Source organism: Malassezia japonica, chromosome 1, assembly GCF_029542785.1.
Source record: "Malassezia japonica chromosome 1, complete sequence".
In the NCBI taxonomy this organism is placed as follows: domain Eukaryota; kingdom Fungi; phylum Basidiomycota; class Malasseziomycetes; order Malasseziales; family Malasseziaceae; genus Malassezia; species Malassezia japonica.
The window spans coordinates 700,493-717,551 of NC_083370.1; the positions used below are offsets into that span (position 1 = coordinate 700,493).

The window sequence follows — 17,059 nt, forward strand, 5'->3', positions numbered from 1 at the left end:
CGGGCGCACGTTCCGCCAGGCTTAGGTAGTCCAGCCCAGCTCTGTCCATATGTACTTGCCTTCGTCGTCGCGGCCGAGCCCACGGCGCCGCGGCAGCGTGCGCTGCGACAGCGTCGTGAGCACGTAGCCGTTGTGGGGCGCCGCACACGCGGCAATCGCCGTGTCGATCGTCGCATAGAGCCCGGCAAGGCGCCCGGCAGAGCGCACCGGCACCAGGATATGCGCACGCGCATCGGGGTCCGTATCCGGCTGGCGCAAGAGGTAGACGATCGCCCCAAGGAGCCACGTCGCGTGCATCGGGTCGTAGACCACGTCGGCGGCGAGCAGCAGCGACGCGCTCTGGGGGGGCGGAAGCCGGCACGCGACGCCGTCGGCGGCCGCGTCGGGATGCAGCTGCGCGTGCAAAGCGCGCCAGTCCAGCGGCTCGCACACGACGTCCACGCGCTCGGCCATGCTGGGGTCGGGGAAGAGGTAGGTGTCGAGGTTGTACTGCAGATTGGCCATCACGTCGGCGTGATAGTCGGTAATGTACACTTTTGCTTTTGGCGTCCCACGCTCGGCGAGGATGCGCGCGGCGACCATGCCAACGATGCCGGTCCCCGCGCCGAGCTCCACGATCGTAAACGGCTCCTTGCACGGCGCGCCACGGAACGCCGCGTGAAAGAAGCCCAGGTCCGTCACGAGCCAGTCGCTCATAATCACTGAGCTCGCATAGGTCTGCACGCCGACGGCTGCGGCGGCCTCTGCCGCACCTTGCTTGCTGTGTGCGTCAGACGGCGGCAGCGATGCGTCGCGCACTTCCAGGCACAGCGTCGGCGCGCCGTCGAGCGGAAACGCAAATTCGCGCACGACGTCGCCCGACTCGAGCGCGGACGTGCACCCGGTTAGGAGCGTCGCCGCACGCTCGTACGCCACACGCCGCGGCACGTCGTCCTCCAGCCACGCCAGCTCCGACGCAAGGAGGCGCGTGAGCCAGTCGATCGCGTACGCGCGCTCGGTCGCGTCGGCAGACATGGCCTCGAGGCGGTCGTTCAGCTCCTCGGGCCACCCCACGCGCGGCGCGTACAGACACTCGAGGTACGCCAGCGCGTCCTCTACCGCACCGAGGCCCGGCTCGCGCCGCAGCCGCGGCAGCGCGGCCGTCGGGGGCAGCGTCGCAGCGGCCTCCGCCTGCGCCGGCACCATGGAGGTTGTTACGTAAGCACGCGGGCAAAGCGAGGCCCGAGCGGCGGGGTTCGGCATCCTTCCACGATGTCCTTTAAGCAGGCTGAGCACAAGCTTTTGATGATCCCCGGCCCGATTGAGGTCGCGGACGATGTCCTCTACGCCAACGCGCACCCCGCGATGGCGCACGTGTCGCCCGACTTTGTTCCCGTCTTTGGCAAGGTCCTGACGATGCTCAAGAAGGTGCTCTACGCCCCCAACTCGCAGCCGTTTGTCGTCGCCGGCTCCGGCACGCTCGGCTGGGACATGGTCTCTACGAACGTCGTGCAGCCCAACGACGAGGTGCTCGTGCTGCAGACCGGCTACTTTTCCGACTCGTTCGCCGAGTGCCTCGAGACGTACGGCGCCAAGACCACCGTCCTCAAGGCCCCGGTCGGCAAGCGCCCGTCGCTGGACGAGGTGAAGAGCGCGCTCAAGGAGAAGAAGTACCGCGCGATCACCATCACGCACGTCGACACTAGCACCGGTGTGCTGTCCGACGTCAAGGCCGTCGCCGCCGCCGTCCAGGAGGTCTCGCCCGAGACGCTCGTCCTGGTTGACGGTGTGTGCAGCGTTGCCTCCGAGGAGCTCCGCCTCGAGGAGTGGGGCGTCGATGTGGTGCTCACCGGCTCGCAAAAGGGCCTCGGCTGCCCGCCGGGTGCGACGATCGTCGTCGCGGGCCCCCGTGCGCTCAAGGCGTTTGAGTCGCGCAGCGCGCCCCCGCCGACGTACTACCTCAGCTGGCACAAGCTGTTGCCGGTCATGAAGGCGTACGAGGCCGGATCGCCCGCCTACTTTGGCACGCCGCCCACGAACCTGATCTACGCGCTGCACCAGAGCCTGACGACCATTACCGAGGGCTCCGTGTCGCTCGAGGAGCGCTTCCAGAAGACCAAGGAGGCCTCGCAGAAGGTCAAGAACTTCCTGACCGAGCTCGGCGTGAAGCAGCTGGTCGCCGACGATCTGCAGCAGTCGAACGGCGCCGCGAACGGCATGACCGCTGTCCGCTACCCCGGCGGCCTCAAGGCCCCGGATGTCCTGCCGAAGATGGCGCAGCGCGGCATCGTGCTCGGCGCGGGCCTGCACAAGGAGTGCAAGGACGAGTACTTCCGTATCGGCCACATGGGCGTGTCGGTCGTCGACCCGTCGCGCACCGACGTCGACCAGGTGCTCAAGAACCTCAAGGAGGTCCTGGAGGAGGCCGGATACAAGAAGTAGACTACGAGAACATCTTGCTATAGGCAGCACGCTGCTTTTCCAGACGCACCTTTTGGCGCTGCTCAATCGCAGCCTTTTCCTTGAGGATGCCGGCGTCGCCGGGCGCGAGGCGCAGCGCCTCGGCAAGGTCGGCCTTGGCCTCCTCGTCGCGCTTCGACGCGGAGCGTGCGAGCGCACGGCGGAAGTACGCCTTGGCGAGCTCTGCGTCGCTCGGCTTGGTGGGCTGCGTGGCACGCTCCACGACCTTGGTCGCGAGCGACTCGGCGAGGGCGTTTTGCGGCGGCGACGTCTTGAGCGCGCACAGCGCGCCGTTCAGCTCGAGCGGGGTGCGGAAAGAGAGGTACTCCTTCACAAACGCCGCGTCGCTCGACTCGGGCAGCGCAGGGTTGATCAGCAGGTAGCGCAGCGCTTTCTCGTACTTTTCGAGCGCAAGCGCCCACTCGCCTTTGCCGACAAGGCTCCCGGCGAGCCCCTTGAGGTCCTTGGCGATCTTGAGCGCCTCTTCGGGCTTCTCCTCGAGGTCCACGTCCGCGTCCTCGGGGTAGGCCTCGTAGCGGTCGCCGGTCGCGTCGGGCGCGATGCCATAGTCAAAGTTCGCCTCGGCGAGCTGCGCGGTGCTAAACTCGCCACAGTCGGCAATGGTGATGGCGTGCACCGGGCGGTCGTTCGCGCCGGTCTGGCTCTGCTCGACGCGGCGCACGACATCCTTACCACGGAGCACCCTGCCAAAAACGACGTGCTTGCCGTCGAGGTGCGGCGTCGGCACGGTCGTGATAAAGAACTGCGAGCCGTTCGTGCCGGGACCGGCATTCGCCATCGACAGCAGGAACGGCACATCGTGCTTGCCGTCGAGCTTCTCGTCCTCAAACTTTTCGCCGTAGATCGACTCACCGCCCGTGCCGTCGCCCCGCGTAAAGTCACCGCCCTGGATCATAAAGTGGGGGATCACACGGTGGAACGCGCTGCCTTTGTAAGTCAGCGGCGTGCCGGACACGGCGCTCGCGCCTTTTTCGCCCGTGCACAGCGCACGGAAGTTCTCCGCGGTCTTGGGGACCTTGTCGGCGTACAGCTCCAGCACCACACGGTTCTCACCGGCGCGCGTAGGCGCAGACGCGCCGTCGAACGCGATGTCAAAGTCTGGGTAAGCGGCGCTACGTACAAACGATCGGGTTGCCCATGTCGTAGAAGGTGGGAGGGTGTGGAGGCGGCGTAGAACAATCGGCTGCGTTCGGTGGAGTGGGAGGAGGATGGACGCTGGATTGGTATCGATCGACGTTGGATCTAGGCTGCTATAAAGTTGTGGGCTAGAAAGGGCGGGTCGTGCGATGCAAAGAGAGAGGGAACTTGTCCCCCCCGCGCCGCTTGTTTCTCGCTGCTTTGTGTGCATAGACCTGTCCGGCTTAGAAGCGTGCATAGGACACTGTACAGTACATTGCTACGTGCGTGCCTTGTACTTGCAATGCACATGTATCCATGATATAGCGTAGGGTGGTCCTACACTCCCTAGCACACCGCATGCATGGCCCTAGCACGCACGGTCTGCCTGTCATGCCCCTAGCTCTCTTGTACATCCATTCGCTACGCCGTCTCGCGCTGCTGAATCGCTTTCTGCATTAGTCGCGCAACGCACCACTTGCATGACCTCTCCGACGACGCGCACATTATCCTGCTTGCGGTGGATCGTCTCCTGGAGCTGCTCCATGTTCTTTGTGACGTAGGCGATCTTGTCCTGGTAGAGTTTCCGTGCCTCGTCGCGCGTCTGTGTCAGGCGAGATACGCACCTTTTCGACAAAGTACCCTGTGCCCACATCGACAATCACCGTATTCGGATCGCTGAGCCGGCCCGGCACGTACAGCGAGGCGGTGAGCGGAAGGAGCGACACCTTGTCCTGGTTCTCTGGCCGGATCTTGTCGACCGAGTCGAGGCATCCCTGGAAGCGCGTCTGTGCCAGCTTCAGCTGCCCAAACATGGCCGTAAACTGCTTCAGCTCCAGCTCGAGCTGCTTGCGCACGTCGAGCAGCTGCGGCACATTGAGGTCCGTCACGTCGACCTGTTGCGGCTGTGTGGAGGTCATAAGGAAGGCCCTCGTTCGTGACTAAGGGCGGGTATCGTAGCTATGGGGTGTGTACGTCACATGCGACTCGCTGCCGTGGTCGGACATCTGGAACGCGTGCTCGAGCTGTGTCGCGTTGCTGTCCCACGACATGGCCTGGCGGCGGCGATCGTACATGTCGCGCTGCAGGGGTTTTTCCTTCTCCACCGGCACCGGCGGCAGCGGCGAGTTGCGCCCGGCGGGCATAGAGAAGATCTCGGCGCAGTAGACGATCAAATCCTCCATCGTCTTGTCTTCTTCTGCCGCTGCGGCGAGGCTCGTCGTCTCGTGGTCTGTCTCGGAGAGAATGACCGGGGAAAAGATCACGGCGAGGTTCGCCACGGTCATCTTGTTCTTGTCCGCGTGCGCCGCAACGGTCGCCAGATGCATCAGGAGCGCACGGAGCGTCGCCTGGTGGATCGGCGGCATGCGGCGGATGCGCGACTTGAAGAAGGTGAAGCCGCTGCGGATGTGCTCGTCGCGCTCGTGCGTATACTTGATGCGCTCTTCCCAGCGCATCGTCATGACCGGCTCGGGGAGCTGGCGCAGGTACAGCTTGAGGATGCTCGCGACCATCACGGCCTCTTCGCGCTCCGCATCAAAGGTGAAGCGCGCCTCGTCCTGCTCAATCATGCTCGTGAGCTCCTGCACACGGGAGTACTTGGCACTCAGGCGGTAGATGCCCGGCGTCGCGAGGCACCGCGGGTGTTCCATGAACTGGATGCACTTGGACACGATCAGCGGAGGGCGCACCGACGGCACAATCAGCCCGGTGCCGGTCGTGGTCGAGGCCGTGGTCGCATCGCCGTGCGAAAAGGCATAATCGACGAGGCCCGTGCCAAAGATCAGGTCTTTGTACGGCCCGTGCCAGTAGTTGACGTACTGCATGCGCTCCTCCTGCACGAGCGAGCGCGTGCTCGGCAGCCAGTCCTCGCACATGCGCTGCTCCGCGTCGAGATGGTCGAGCATGTGCAGCGCCAGCTGCTCGTCCTGCTTGTGCACGGACTCGATCGAGGTGCGGATCGACATTGTATCGCGCACCTGCTGCAGACACGCGCGGTGCATCGTCACGGCCAGCTCCTTGCGCCACTCGAGCAGCGACGTGTTGGCTGCCGCCAGCGTCTTGTTCAGGCGGATACGCAGCGTCTCGAGGTCAAAGATCGCCTTGCGGTACGCGCGGTCGGCCTCGTCGACGTCGCGCTTCGCCTTGGCCTGCTTCACAGCGAGGATCTGCTGCGACTTTTGGGAGGTGGCCGGGAGCACTTCGGGCGCCGCGCCGAGCGACGTGCTCGGGCTGATGCCGTCGGTCGCGGCCGGCGCCGGCACGGAAGGATCGGCGCCTTTTTCAGAGGACACGTCGAGCATGCGGGTAAAGAGCGCGTTTAGGCGCTTTGGCGCGCCGTCCCACGCCTCTTTTTTGCGCAGCCCATCCAAGAAATGCGGCCGGCCGTGGGGCGACGTCACCTGCCCCGGGCTCGCGGTGCCCGCAAAGTAGCCGTTGCCCCCATCCGTCGCGGGGGGCGACAGGATGCCCGGGCTCGCTGTGCCGCTGTCATGCACGGGCCGGATCGTCTCCGACTCGGTCGGTGTGCGCGGCTCCTGCAGCGGCGTCGAGAGGAGCATGCGCTGCTCCTCGATCGCACGCTGCTGGTGGCGGTAAAACTCGAGCTCCTCGCACCGCTTTTCATAAATCTTGCGGATGCGCGGCAGGGTCGAGCCGCGCATTTCGTCGTAGTCGTCGACGCAGTTTTTCAGGTCGTCCTTGACGCGCCGCCGGATGCGCTCCTGCGCATCGCGGAACTGCACAATCGGCTGCAGCGTCGAGCGCTTCCACTCCAGGAGCGACTGCAGGCGCAGGTCGACCGCCCACATCTCGCTCAGGCGCACGTCGCCCCACGTGTTCCGCAGCCCCGACAGGCTGTTCACATCCGGCAACAGCCCCGGCGTAACGGCCAGCTTATGGTTAATGCGCAGATCCAGGTCCCGCTGCTTTTCGAGCATGCTCTTAAGCGCACGCAGGTGCTCCTCTTCGAGGCGGAATCGCTGCTCAAAGTAGAGCACATAGCTCTCCGACTCGCTCAACAGCGTCTTGAAAGCTTCCAGCAGCACATTCGCCAGCTCGCTCGGCGTCATCAGGCCGGAGGAGCCTGCACCATGCGCATCCATCGCGCTTCCTCTCGCCTCGCGCTCCATGTCGCCGCGCCGCGCCAGCACTCGTCGCGCAGAGAGACGCCGGGATCCCTCGGCCGAGACTCGGTGCGGGCTTGCCGGAAACCAACATGTGGATGAACGTGGGGCGTGTGCTGAGTGTGCTGGTGCTGGTGTGTGCCAGCGCGACGCTTGCGCTGTCGCACAAGGATGCCAAGATCACGAACCTTGCCTTCTTTGACATCGAGCACGGCGACAAGTCGATCGGCCGCGTGACGATCGGCCTGTACGGCGAGACGACGCCCAAGACTGTCGAAAACTTCCTCGGCCTCGCGCAGCGTGGCGAGGGCCGCGGCTACGCGGGCAGCAAGTTCCACCGTGTGATCAAGAACTTTATGATCCAGGGCGGCGACTACACGCGCGGCGACGGCCGTGGCGGTATGTCGATCTGGGGCAAGAGCTTCCCCGACGAGAACTTTGAGCTCCAGCACGAGGGCCCGGGTATTCTCTCGATGGCGAACGCGGGCCAGGACACGAACGGCTCGCAGTTCTTCATCACGACCGTCGCTACCCCATGGCTCGACGGCCGCCACGTCGTGTTTGGCCGCGTCGTCGACGGCATGGACGTCGTCAAGTACGTCGAGGACGTCCAGACCCGTCCGGGCGACCGCCCGGTCGAGGACGTGGTCATTGCGGACTCGGGCATCCTCCCGGAGGCTGAGCTCGAGAAGCCGGCTAAGGACGAGCTTTAAATAGACTACATACGAGCACCTTTGAACCAGTCCATCATCGCGGGCTTGGTCTCGGCCCAGATGTGCTTTGCCTCGACGTACTCGTCGAGGCCCTTGCTGCCGAGCTCGCGGCCGTTGCCCGACATGCCAAAGCCGCCCCACTCGGCCTGAGGGGTGTAGGCGCCGTAGGTGTTCACCCACACCGAGCCATGTCGCAGGCGGCGGGCGACGCGCTCGGCACGCGCCTGGTCCTTGGACTGGACGCCGCCGGCGAGGCCGTACTTGGTATCGTTCGCGAGACGCACTGCCGTCTCTTCGTCACCGTCCTTGAAACGCTCCACGGTGAGGATCGGGCCAAAGGTCTCCTCCTGCACGATGCGCATCGAGCGGTCGCAGCGGTCGACGACCGTCGGCAGGAAAAAGAAGCCGTTCGCCAGCTCGGGGAACTGCGCGGGGTCGGGGCGCGCGCCGCCACAGAGGACTTGCGCGCCTTCTTCGTGCGCAAGCTTCACATAGGCCTCGACCTTGCTGCGGTGCTCCGCCGAGACCAGCGGGCCCGTCTCCGTCTTGGGGTCCAGGCCGCTGCCCATCACGATCTGCTTCGCACGCTCGACGACGCCGGCGACGAGACGGTCGGCAATCGACTCTTCCACAATGAGACGCGCACCGGACGAGCACACCTGGCCCGAGTGCACAAAGACGGCGGTGAGCACATTGTCGATCGCCCAGTCCAGATCGCAGTCGGCAAACACCACATTCGGGTTCTTGCCCCCGAGCTCGACCGTGCAGCGCTTGATCGTCTCGGCACAGCTGCGGATAATCTGGCGGCCGGTCGCTAGGCCACCGGTGAACGATACGAGGTCCACGTCGGGGTGCTCGGTCAGCGTGGGGCCGACCGATGCGCCGGACGCAGTGAGCAGCTGCACGCTCTGCGGGGGGAAGCCCGCCTCGATCAAGAGCTTCACGAGGTAGATGGTCGAGAGCGGCGTCACTTCCGACGGCTTCACAATCACCACGTTGCCGGTGGCGAGCGCGGGCGCCAGTTTCCAGCAGAGCTGCAAAATGGGGTAGTTCCACGGCGTGATCAGCACGCACACGCCCACCGGCTCGTGCACCACCGTGCTCTTGACCGAGTCGGGGATGAGCTCGCCGGTAATCGACTTGTCCTTCTCGAGCTTGAGCGCCTCTTTGGCGTAGAAACGGAACACGTTTGTCACATCGTCGATATCAATCTCGCTCTCGCCGAGCGTCTTGCCCGTGTCCAGCGTTTCGATTTCGGCAAGCTTCGGCTTGTGCTCCTGCAAGAGGTCCGCATAGCGGTCGAGCAGCGCACAGCGCTCCGCGTACGGCTTCGTCGACCAGTCCGACTCGGTAAAGTATTTCTTCGCCACAGCAACAGCACGCTCCGCATCCGCGGGCGTCGCCTCGTCCACCTCGACGAGGGTCTTGGCATCAAACGGGTTCACGGTCGGGCGCGTCTTGTCGTCGCTCGAGCGCGTCCACGACCCGTCAATGTACAGCGTCGGGCGCTGAGGAAGTTCCACTGCCATATTTCGCGCAGAATAGGTTCGCACTGAAAGGTAAGCTGATGCTCTCGGAAAGAGGCACGACCGCGCGAGCGCACGCCCCACGCCCCACGCCCTCATGCTCTCGGACCACGCACCTGGGAGAAGGCAAGAGTCACGTGAGTACATCCGCCCTTCCTTCTTCCGCGATGCTGCAGCGGGCGTGGGCCACGCTCGTGCGCGCGCCGCGTGTGCTGCCGGTAGCGAATGTGCGCACTTTTGCGACCAGTACTCCCCGTGCGAGCTTTTGGGACACGGTCCTGCCGATTATTCAAGGTAACCGCCGCGAGCGCCAACTGCAGCGCAAGCAGGGCGGTCTTCTTCCAGACGACTACGAGCGCGTGCAGCGCGACCAGCGCCGCGACGAAATGATGGCGGCGCAGTCGTCGACGGGTGACTCGCTCGTGGACGACGTGCTGGACTCGCCGCACGTGCGCCACGAGAGCCTGGAGAAGGAGCGCGCAGAGGAGAAGCGTGCCAAGCGCCTGGAGCGCAAGCGCTGGGGCGGCCTCGACGAGAACGGCGTGGAAAAGCAGGAACACAAGTACAGTACCGCCGTGTTCCGCATCTCGCCGCGCAAGCTCAAGCTGCTCGCCGACCAGATCAGCGGCAAGCCGATCGACTTTGCCATTGTCCAGATGCAGTTCAGCGCCAAGCGCGCTGCGCGTCGTGTGCGCTCGACGCTCGTCCTGGCGCGCGATCACGCGGTGGCCAAGGGCATGGACCCGCGCACGCTCACGGTCTCCGAGGCATGGGTCAACAAGGGCACCTACTTTGCGCGCCTCGACATCAAGGGCCGCGCACGCCACGGAATCATGCACCACCCTCAGGCGCGGATGCACATTGTTTTGCGGCCGGGCAAGACCTGGGAGGAGCGCGAGGCCAAGCAGCTCGAGACGGCGCGCCGCCGCGTGCGCAGCCTCGGCAGCGGCGGCGTCACCCGCCTCAACCGCAAGATTGTGAACGGATTCCAGCGCCCGGGCTGGGCGTGGTAGTCTCTATCGCGCACTGCATACCCTATGCATAGTCACGACTCGTGTAGATGCATCAAAATTGTCTAGGCCTCCAATCCGCGCTGCTGGCGCCAGGCATGGATCCACTGGACAATGCGCTCGGCGTTGGACTCCATCTCGTCCGCGCTCTCGCTGCGGAGGGTGACGATGCACTCGGGCGCGTACGACTCTTGGGCGTCCTCGGCGACGACGCCCATAATCTCCGCCTCGTTGTTCTCGGCAATCTTTTTCTCCGCATAGTTGCTGGGTAAGAAGAGAGACGTACCGCTTCTCGAGACGCTTCCACAAAAGCTGGTGGTCGCACCGCAGCACAATCACGAGGTCCACCCAGCGCTCCGGCCACGCATCGCACGTGTGCCAGTCGAGGACGAGCCCGCCGCGCGTCTCGTCGTCGTCGGCGATCTCTTTCGCGTCCTCGCACGCGCTGGGGTCGACGTCGAGCGGTTCCGGTGCACTTCCGCCCGACAGCGGCTCCAGGTGGTCAATCAGCTGGTCCTCATCCACCTCGTACGTCTCCCAGTCCGCGTCGTAGGACTTGTGGAAGCCCTGCTGCTTCACCAGGGGGCCTACATCCATGTGCCGCATGACATGCGCGCCGCTCGGACCGGTAAACATCTCGCAGATCTGGGCCGCCAGCGTGGTCTTGCCGGTGCCCGGCGTACCGGTCACCACAATATTGGGGTATCTAGCGTGAGAGTCACGCCGCGCCACCTACGATCGGACCATGGCACTCGCTGTGCGGTTCTTCTCTCCACACGTAACTCCTGTACGGGGAAATAAGTAAGCACGGCCCGGCGCGTAGAAAGCAACAGCCACGATGGACGAGACGTACGGTAGGTGGCGTGTTGCCTGACGCAGACGCCGTTATTCTTGGCACGGGTGTGACTGAGTGTGTGCTTTCTGCGCTGCTCTCTGTGGAGGGCAAGAAGGTGCTGCACATTGACCGCAACGACTACTATGGCGCCGAATGCGCTTCGCTCACCCTCACGCAGCTCTACAACAAGTTCCGCCCTGGCGAGGAGGTGCCGAAGGACATCGGCCGCGACCGTGATTACGCCATCGACATGATCCCCAAGTTCATGATGGCCAACGGCGAGATCGTCAACATGCTCGTCCACACGGACGTGACACGCTACCTCGAGTTCAAGCAGATTGCTGCGAGCTACGTGTACCGCGACAAGCGCATCGCCAAGGTGCCGAGCACCGAGATGGAGGCCGTGCGCTCGCCGCTGATGGGCCTCTTTGAGAAGCGCCGCGCGAAGCGCTTCTTTGAGTTCCTGCAAAACTGGCGTGATAATGACCCCAAGACCCACCAGGGCGTGGATCTCGACTCGTGGCCCATGGAGAAGGTCTTTGCGCAGTTCGGCCTCGAGCCCGGTACGCGCGACTTTATCGGACACGCCATGGCGCTGCACCTCGACGACCTGTATCTTCAGCGCCCTGCGCGCGAGACGTACGAGCGCATCCTGCTGTACATGTCGTCCATGGCGCGCTACGGCAAGTCGCCCTACATCTACCCTCTGTACGGCCTTGGCGAGCTGCCCCAAGGCTTTGCGCGTCTCTCTGCGATCTACGGTGGTACCTACATGCTCGACAAGCCCGTCGACGAGATTGTCCTGGACGAGAGCGGCAAGTTTGCCGGTGTGCGCTCCGGCGACGAGACGGTCAAGGCCAAGATGGTCGTCGGCGACCCCAGCTACTTCCGCTCGGTCGGCAACAAGTCGCGTGTGCGCGAAACGGAGAAGGTTGTGCGTGCCATCTGCATCCTGAAGCACCCCATCCCCAACACGGACAACTCGGACTCGGTGCAGCTGATTATTCCCCAGAACCAGGTGGGCCGCAAGCACGGTACGTTTCTCTCTTACTCATTTAGACATCTACATTGCCGAAGTATCCTCGACGCACAACGTGTGCCCCAAGGACCTCTACATTGTGCAGGTCTCGACTGTCGTCGAGACGGACAAGCCCGAGCTGGAGCTGCGCCCTGGTCTCGACCTCCTCGGCCCGATCCATGAAAAGTTTGTCACGATCACCACGCTCGAGGAGCCGCTGGAGTCGGGCAAGGAAGACAATGTCTTTATCACGCGCTCCTACGATCCTACTTCGCATTTCGAAACGGTTGTGGAGGACATCCATGACGTCTGGCGCCGCATCACGGGCCAGCCGCTTGTCCTGAAGAAGCGCGACGAATCCGAAGGCGCCCAGGTCCAAGCTTAATGTCCGGATTCGAAGCGAGCTGCAATCTGACGTGAGTAATTTGCGGGGACGCGCCTACATCCATTCCGAATATGCACGCTTCGTAAACGACTTGACCGGGCGTTCCGACGACCCACATCGTAGATGTTTCGCAGCCAATCGGGGCCTCGCTATCTCCTGAACGGCTCAGCACATGACCTCCGTGTCCAATCATGACACCCGACTGTACTTCGGCCGAATGTACGCGGTGTGGAGGGTCTGGCATTGGACCAGCTTCCCTAATAAGCTCTTTGCCCAGCCAACGCGGCTGAAGTCGTTTCCAAGCCGTGTGCGTCGGTCGTGTGGGCGCGAGTTGTACTCTCACGACGAGCCAGTGTGCTGCGCCTGCGTTCTGCCACCTGCTTGAAGCAAGCATCCCAGTTTCGCGCTTGTGCATAAACGACTGCCTTCTATAGGCACCAGTACGCCAAGTCGCGTGTGGCTAAGAGCACTGCTCTGCTCTACCTCGCCGCACGCTGGACTCGTGAGTCTTTGCATTCTGTTCCTTTTCCTTTTGTCGGCGGCCATTGCGACCTGCTTTGATCATTGAATACCATGGCTTCTCCCATTCGCATATCTCGGGCGTCCACCTGCCACTTTGATGGCGAGCTCACGGTGGACCGCGCCCCTTCTGCAAGGAGCCACGCAATACCTGCTTCTATGAATGCAATCTATGCTCCCCCATTGACCACTGCGTTTACAGGTGCGCCACGAGCGAGTGACTTGCTCGCTCAGCAATTGCAAAACTTGAACGCCGCATCGCTCAAGGCGACTGGCACACGACGGTCACACAGCCAAGACGCTGACGCAAACAGCTCCTCGCCGAGCTACTCCCGCAGCCGCTCTCGGTCACGGGAGCGCGACGCGCATGCGGCGCTGATGCGCCTCAAGGGCCTGCCCAGTGCGGCTCAGACCAACCTATACACGCCACTGGCCAAACTATGGCCTGGTGAGCGGGACAGGTCCTTATCCCCGGTGGAAACGACGCCTTCTCCTGTGGATTCGGCGGGTCTGTCGCCGACCGAGATCACGACCCCGCACAGTGTCCTCTTCCGGGGGTCACGCGAGGGCAGTGTATCGGGCAGTATCACCCCGGGTTCCTCGTGGTCTTCCTGCTCCAAGTGCAGCGCAGACAGTATCGATACGACCGAAACGGTCACGACCTCGCTCGAAGCACTGGACGAAACCGCATCCGACACCAAGACAGTGTCGATTTCGCCCGATTTGCACCCCAGTGGCGCGCCATTGGCCCTGGGGCTCGACAACTCGCTGGAGCACGACTTGGAGTCGCTACCCCCGGTTCCACAGCGGCCTCCGTCGCAACGTCAGCGCAGCCTAAGTGATGTGATGCAGCGGTCCGAGTGCTACGCGACGTTCCTCCAAGACGACGCAAAGACCATTGGCGGCCAGAGTGAATCGGATAGTCGCACCGTCTCCCCCTCGCCCTCGGACAGCGACGCAGATGTGCCTGCATTGGGCGAGTCTGTCTCCTTGTCCCTGCACAACACAGAAAACGGGGTACCGGATCGGTCTTGCAAAGGGCCCCAAGACTTCTCTGCCTACGTCTCGGGTATTGGTGAGCCGATCGACCCAGACACTGAGTTCTCCTCGGTGGCGCAGCTGCAAACTTTCCGCATCCACTCGCGCAGCCGCAGCGTGGGTCCAGGCGACTTCCGTGAGGAGCGTCTGCAGAACCGCCGCCATGGCATGGCGAGCGACACGAGCGCCACGCGATCCTATACTCTGAGCCCCCAACAGCGCGCTCGTATTCTTTCGCCGCGCCCTCCGCTGCTCAATGTTCGTGACACGGAGCTGATTCCGTCGCTCTCGGCGCTGGGCATGGCGGTGTGCAACCCGGGCTACCAGCTGAAGCCCTCGCGCATTTCCCCCAGCAACGTCAAGCCGGTGGACGAGGCGACACCGCCTGCCTCGCCCCGCTTGACCGCACACCCCCAGGCGCCCCTTATGATTAATGGCGTCCTGCAACTCGATGCAATCCCTGATGCATCTATCGACGAAAACGGTTTTAAAACTGTGGTTTCTCGGCATGCACGTCGGAAGCTGCGCCGCGATACACAGCGTGCTTCGCGGCCTCCTGTTGCAGACCCCGAGCCGATCAGCATCGACGCGATCCCCGAAACGCACGATCTCGCTGCCGAAGTCGAGGAGCCCCAGGAAGAGGACCGTCGTGGCCGCGGGCGCACACGCGACCGTGGCCGACGCAGCCGTCCGATGCAGCAGCATGCGAGCGAGCCGCTTGGGGCCAAGGTGCCCTTCAACTGCAGTGGTTCTGTGGTCGCTGCGCCCTCGTCGCGGCATGCAAATGGCAGTCGCCGTTCGCGCCGTTCGCGCCTTGCGGGCATGACCTATGCGGCGGCTGCCACGGCGGGCCGCAGTCGCGACGAGAAGGTGGATTCGATCTCGCCCGATACCCGCGGACGGCGTGGCGCGGTTAAAATCGTCAACTCGTCGGACGACACGACTACCGTGCCGGTGCCAGCATCTGCCCCTGCCGTGCCTTGCCGTACGTCAGGCAGCCCCGTGCCCGAACCCAGCGAGGAGGAGGCTGTTCTTCCCCGCCCGCGCCTGCTGAGTAACGGTGCCCATCTGCTCATGCTGAGTCTTGAACTGGCTATGATTCGGAATAACAAAATCACTTGCCCCCTGAAAGCACGCTGGGGCAAACGCCGTGATGATGACTTCCGTCCGATCCCCAACCTCCAGACACGTGCAAAACTCGCGCTCACTCGCACTAGCACGCCATTGAGTTCTCCGGACCAAAATGTCTGCACCCTTGTCGAAGAGGGCGGCTCGAGCCTGAAGCGGAGGTGGTCGCCTTGATGCATTCAACTCCCCTATTGTTCCATATCTCCTTCCCCACGATAGTTGATGACACTGTATTCCATTGATTACGTTTTCCCAATTGGGGCATCGGGTTGGGCAGTGCATGTCCCCTGAACCCTGCCTAGCTACTCGCCTCCATTCATCATGTCTGCGATGCTCAAATCGACTCGTATGCTCCCTAGCGCTCGCATTGCGCCTCGCTTCTACGGAATTCGTGCCTACAGCGCCCCGACGCCGCCGCCGCCGAACGAGCGCAAGAGCACGCCGCTGGAGGAGACGGCCAAGACCGACAAGGCCGGCACCAGCGGCCCTATCATCACGGTGACGCTTCTCGGCCTTCTTGTCGGTGGTCTCTACATGTTTAGCGACGACCTGAAGTCGTACCTGTCCGGCGGCACGGCCGCCGCTGACAAGTCCGTCATCGCCGAGCAGAAGAACGGCAAGATGGTGAGCCCATTCGGTGGCAAGAAAGAGTAGCCCTCCACACGCTCATCGCTTGGACCCTGCGCGGGGGGTGGCCCGCACACCTCACTCTTCGGCCGACTTGTCCCGTCCGTGCACCCGCTGGCTTCCGGTGCCCGTGCACCATAGGTCCGTTCTTGATAGCCAATCATAGTTTGCGGATTAGGCCATTACGTTATTGGAGCGGTAGACTTGCAGGCTTGAAGGGGGAGTGGGTCGGCGTGCTGGCGGCGTGGCGGCGGTTTGCCCTAGGACCATTGCGTATACCATGGCATCTCTTCGTTCCTCTCTTCGCCTGACCCGCGGAGCCCGTCTGGCCGCCGCGCCACGCTGCGCCAAGGCCGCTGTTCCCAGCATGGGCGCTCGTGCCTACAGCTCGGAGACTCCCAAGCCGAGTCAAGGCAGCGGCGGCCTGGTGGTGAGCGCTATTCTGGTCGCTGCCGCCGCCGGTGGTGCATACTACCTGAACGACGATGTCAAGTCGTTCCTGGCTGGCGGCGGTGCGGCCGGCAGCTCGTCGACGCTGAGCAGCAAGGCGGACGCGAAGAAGATCCCCACCAAAGAGGACTACCAGAAGGTGTACAACCGCATTGCGGAGCTCTTTGAGAAGGACCCCGACTACGACGCTGGCAGTTACGCTCCGGTTGTCGTGCGTCTCGCGTGGCACACGAGCGGTACCTACGACAAGGACTCGAACACGGGTGGTAGCAACGGTGCTACGATGCGCTTCCCCCAGGAGGCTGGCTACGAGGCGAACGCTGGTCTCGAGCACGCCCGCAAGTTCCACGAGCCGATCAAGGCCGAGTTCCCCTGGATTACGTACTCGGACCTCTGGACGCTCGGTGGTGTGTGCGGTATCCAGGAGATGGGTGGCCCCACGATCCCCTGGCGCCCTGGCCGTGACGACCACCCCGCGGAAGACACTCCTCCGGATGGCCGTCTCCCTGATGGCTCGCAGGGCCAGGACCACCTCCGCAACATCTTCCACCGCATGGGCTACAACGACCAGGAGATCGTCGCGCTTACCGGTGCGCACGCCCTCGGCCAGTGCCACGGTCACCGCAGTGGCTTTGACGGCCCCTGGACCTTCTCCCAAACCACCTTCTCGAACTCGTTCTTCACCGGTCTCCTCGATATGAAGTGGAACCCCAAGAAGTGGGACGGTCCCTTCCAGTACGCTGACGAGACCGACGAGCTCATGATGCTCCCCACCGACTACTCGCTCGTCAAGGACTCGACCTTTAAGAAGTGGGTCAAGAAGTACGCCGAGGACGAGTCGCTCTTCTTCAAGGACTTTGCCAATGTGTTCACCCGCCTCCTCGAGCTCGGTGTGCCGGAGGAGAACTTTAAGAAGTCTGCACGCTCGCTCGGTACCGACAAGCCGCTCGAGTTTGTGCGCACCTTTGACCAGGAGGACAAGGAAGAGGACAAGAAGGAAGACAAGAAGGAAGACAAGAAGGAGGACAAGAAGGAGGACAAGAAGGAGAAGTAGACGCCGTAGCATCCATATATGTGGAGGTATGGAGGTGTGTCCCGCTCTTTGCGGA

The 17,059-nt window shown here is 63.4% G+C and overlaps 11 protein-coding genes across 11 annotated transcripts; 6 read left to right on the top strand and 5 right to left on the bottom strand.

The window, feature by feature from the left end:
* Nucleotides 1-21: 21 nt before the first annotated feature.
* Nucleotides 22-1,185, bottom strand: MJAP1_000394 (uncharacterized protein; the record flags this gene model as incomplete). Its single annotated transcript, XM_060264364.1, has 1 exon — nt 22-1,185. One exon carries the CDS (start codon nt 1,183-1,185, stop codon nt 22-24), a length of 1,164 nt encoding a protein of 387 aa, XP_060120347.1.
* Nucleotides 1,186-1,251: 66 nt separating this feature from the next.
* Nucleotides 1,252-2,421, top strand: MJAP1_000395 (uncharacterized protein; the record flags this gene model as incomplete). Its single annotated transcript, XM_060264365.1, has 1 exon — nt 1,252-2,421. The coding sequence occupies one exon, from the start codon at nt 1,252-1,254 to the stop codon at nt 2,419-2,421; it is 1,170 nt and encodes a 389-aa protein (XP_060120348.1).
* Nucleotide 2,422: 1 nt separating this feature from the next.
* Nucleotides 2,423-3,599, bottom strand: CPR6 (peptidylprolyl isomerase; the record flags this gene model as incomplete). The annotated part of the gene is made up of 2 exons (XM_060264366.1): nt 2,423-3,558; nt 3,581-3,599. 2 exons carry the CDS (start codon nt 3,597-3,599, stop codon nt 2,423-2,425), a joined length of 1,155 nt encoding a protein of 384 aa, XP_060120349.1.
* A 400-nt stretch (nt 3,600-3,999) lies between these two features.
* Nucleotides 4,000-6,680, bottom strand: MJAP1_000397 (uncharacterized protein; the record flags this gene model as incomplete). The annotated part of the gene is made up of 4 exons (XM_060264367.1): nt 4,000-4,029; nt 4,052-4,180; nt 4,203-4,481; nt 4,557-6,680. 4 exons carry the CDS (start codon nt 6,678-6,680, stop codon nt 4,000-4,002), a joined length of 2,562 nt encoding a protein of 853 aa, XP_060120350.1.
* A 113-nt stretch (nt 6,681-6,793) lies between these two features.
* Nucleotides 6,794-7,414, top strand: MJAP1_000398 (peptidylprolyl isomerase; the record flags this gene model as incomplete). The annotated part of the gene is made up of 1 exon (XM_060264368.1): nt 6,794-7,414. One exon carries the CDS (start codon nt 6,794-6,796, stop codon nt 7,412-7,414), a length of 621 nt encoding a protein of 206 aa, XP_060120351.1.
* A 5-nt stretch (nt 7,415-7,419) lies between these two features.
* On the bottom strand, nt 7,420-8,943 carry MJAP1_000399 (uncharacterized protein; the record flags this gene model as incomplete). The annotated part of the gene is made up of 1 exon (XM_060264369.1): nt 7,420-8,943. The coding sequence occupies one exon, from the start codon at nt 8,941-8,943 to the stop codon at nt 7,420-7,422; it is 1,524 nt and encodes a 507-aa protein (XP_060120352.1).
* A 164-nt stretch (nt 8,944-9,107) lies between these two features.
* Nucleotides 9,108-9,953, top strand: MJAP1_000400 (uncharacterized protein; the record flags this gene model as incomplete). The annotated part of the gene is made up of 1 exon (XM_060264370.1): nt 9,108-9,953. One exon carries the CDS (start codon nt 9,108-9,110, stop codon nt 9,951-9,953), a length of 846 nt encoding a protein of 281 aa, XP_060120353.1.
* A 62-nt stretch (nt 9,954-10,015) lies between these two features.
* FAP7 (adenylate kinase) lies at nt 10,016-10,697 on the bottom strand (the record flags this gene model as incomplete). Its single annotated transcript, XM_060264371.1, has 3 exons — nt 10,016-10,214; nt 10,237-10,656; nt 10,687-10,697. The coding sequence occupies 3 exons, from the start codon at nt 10,695-10,697 to the stop codon at nt 10,016-10,018; spliced, it is 630 nt and encodes a 209-aa protein (XP_060120354.1).
* A 91-nt stretch (nt 10,698-10,788) lies between these two features.
* Nucleotides 10,789-15,175, top strand: GDI1 (Rab GDP dissociation inhibitor alpha; the record flags this gene model as incomplete). Its single annotated transcript, XM_060264372.1, has 5 exons — nt 10,789-10,804; nt 10,830-11,819; nt 11,845-12,176; nt 13,065-15,034; nt 15,151-15,175. The coding sequence occupies 5 exons, from the start codon at nt 10,789-10,791 to the stop codon at nt 15,173-15,175; spliced, it is 3,333 nt and encodes a 1,110-aa protein (XP_060120355.1).
* A 19-nt stretch (nt 15,176-15,194) lies between these two features.
* MJAP1_000403 (uncharacterized protein) lies at nt 15,195-15,527 on the top strand (the record flags this gene model as incomplete). Its single annotated transcript, XM_060264373.1, has 1 exon — nt 15,195-15,527. One exon carries the CDS (start codon nt 15,195-15,197, stop codon nt 15,525-15,527), a length of 333 nt encoding a protein of 110 aa, XP_060120356.1.
* Nucleotides 15,528-15,867: 340 nt separating this feature from the next.
* CCP1 (cytochrome-c peroxidase) lies at nt 15,868-17,004 on the top strand (the record flags this gene model as incomplete). Its single annotated transcript, XM_060264374.1, has 1 exon — nt 15,868-17,004. One exon carries the CDS (start codon nt 15,868-15,870, stop codon nt 17,002-17,004), a length of 1,137 nt encoding a protein of 378 aa, XP_060120357.1.
* Between the last annotated feature and the right edge of the window lie 55 nt (nt 17,005-17,059).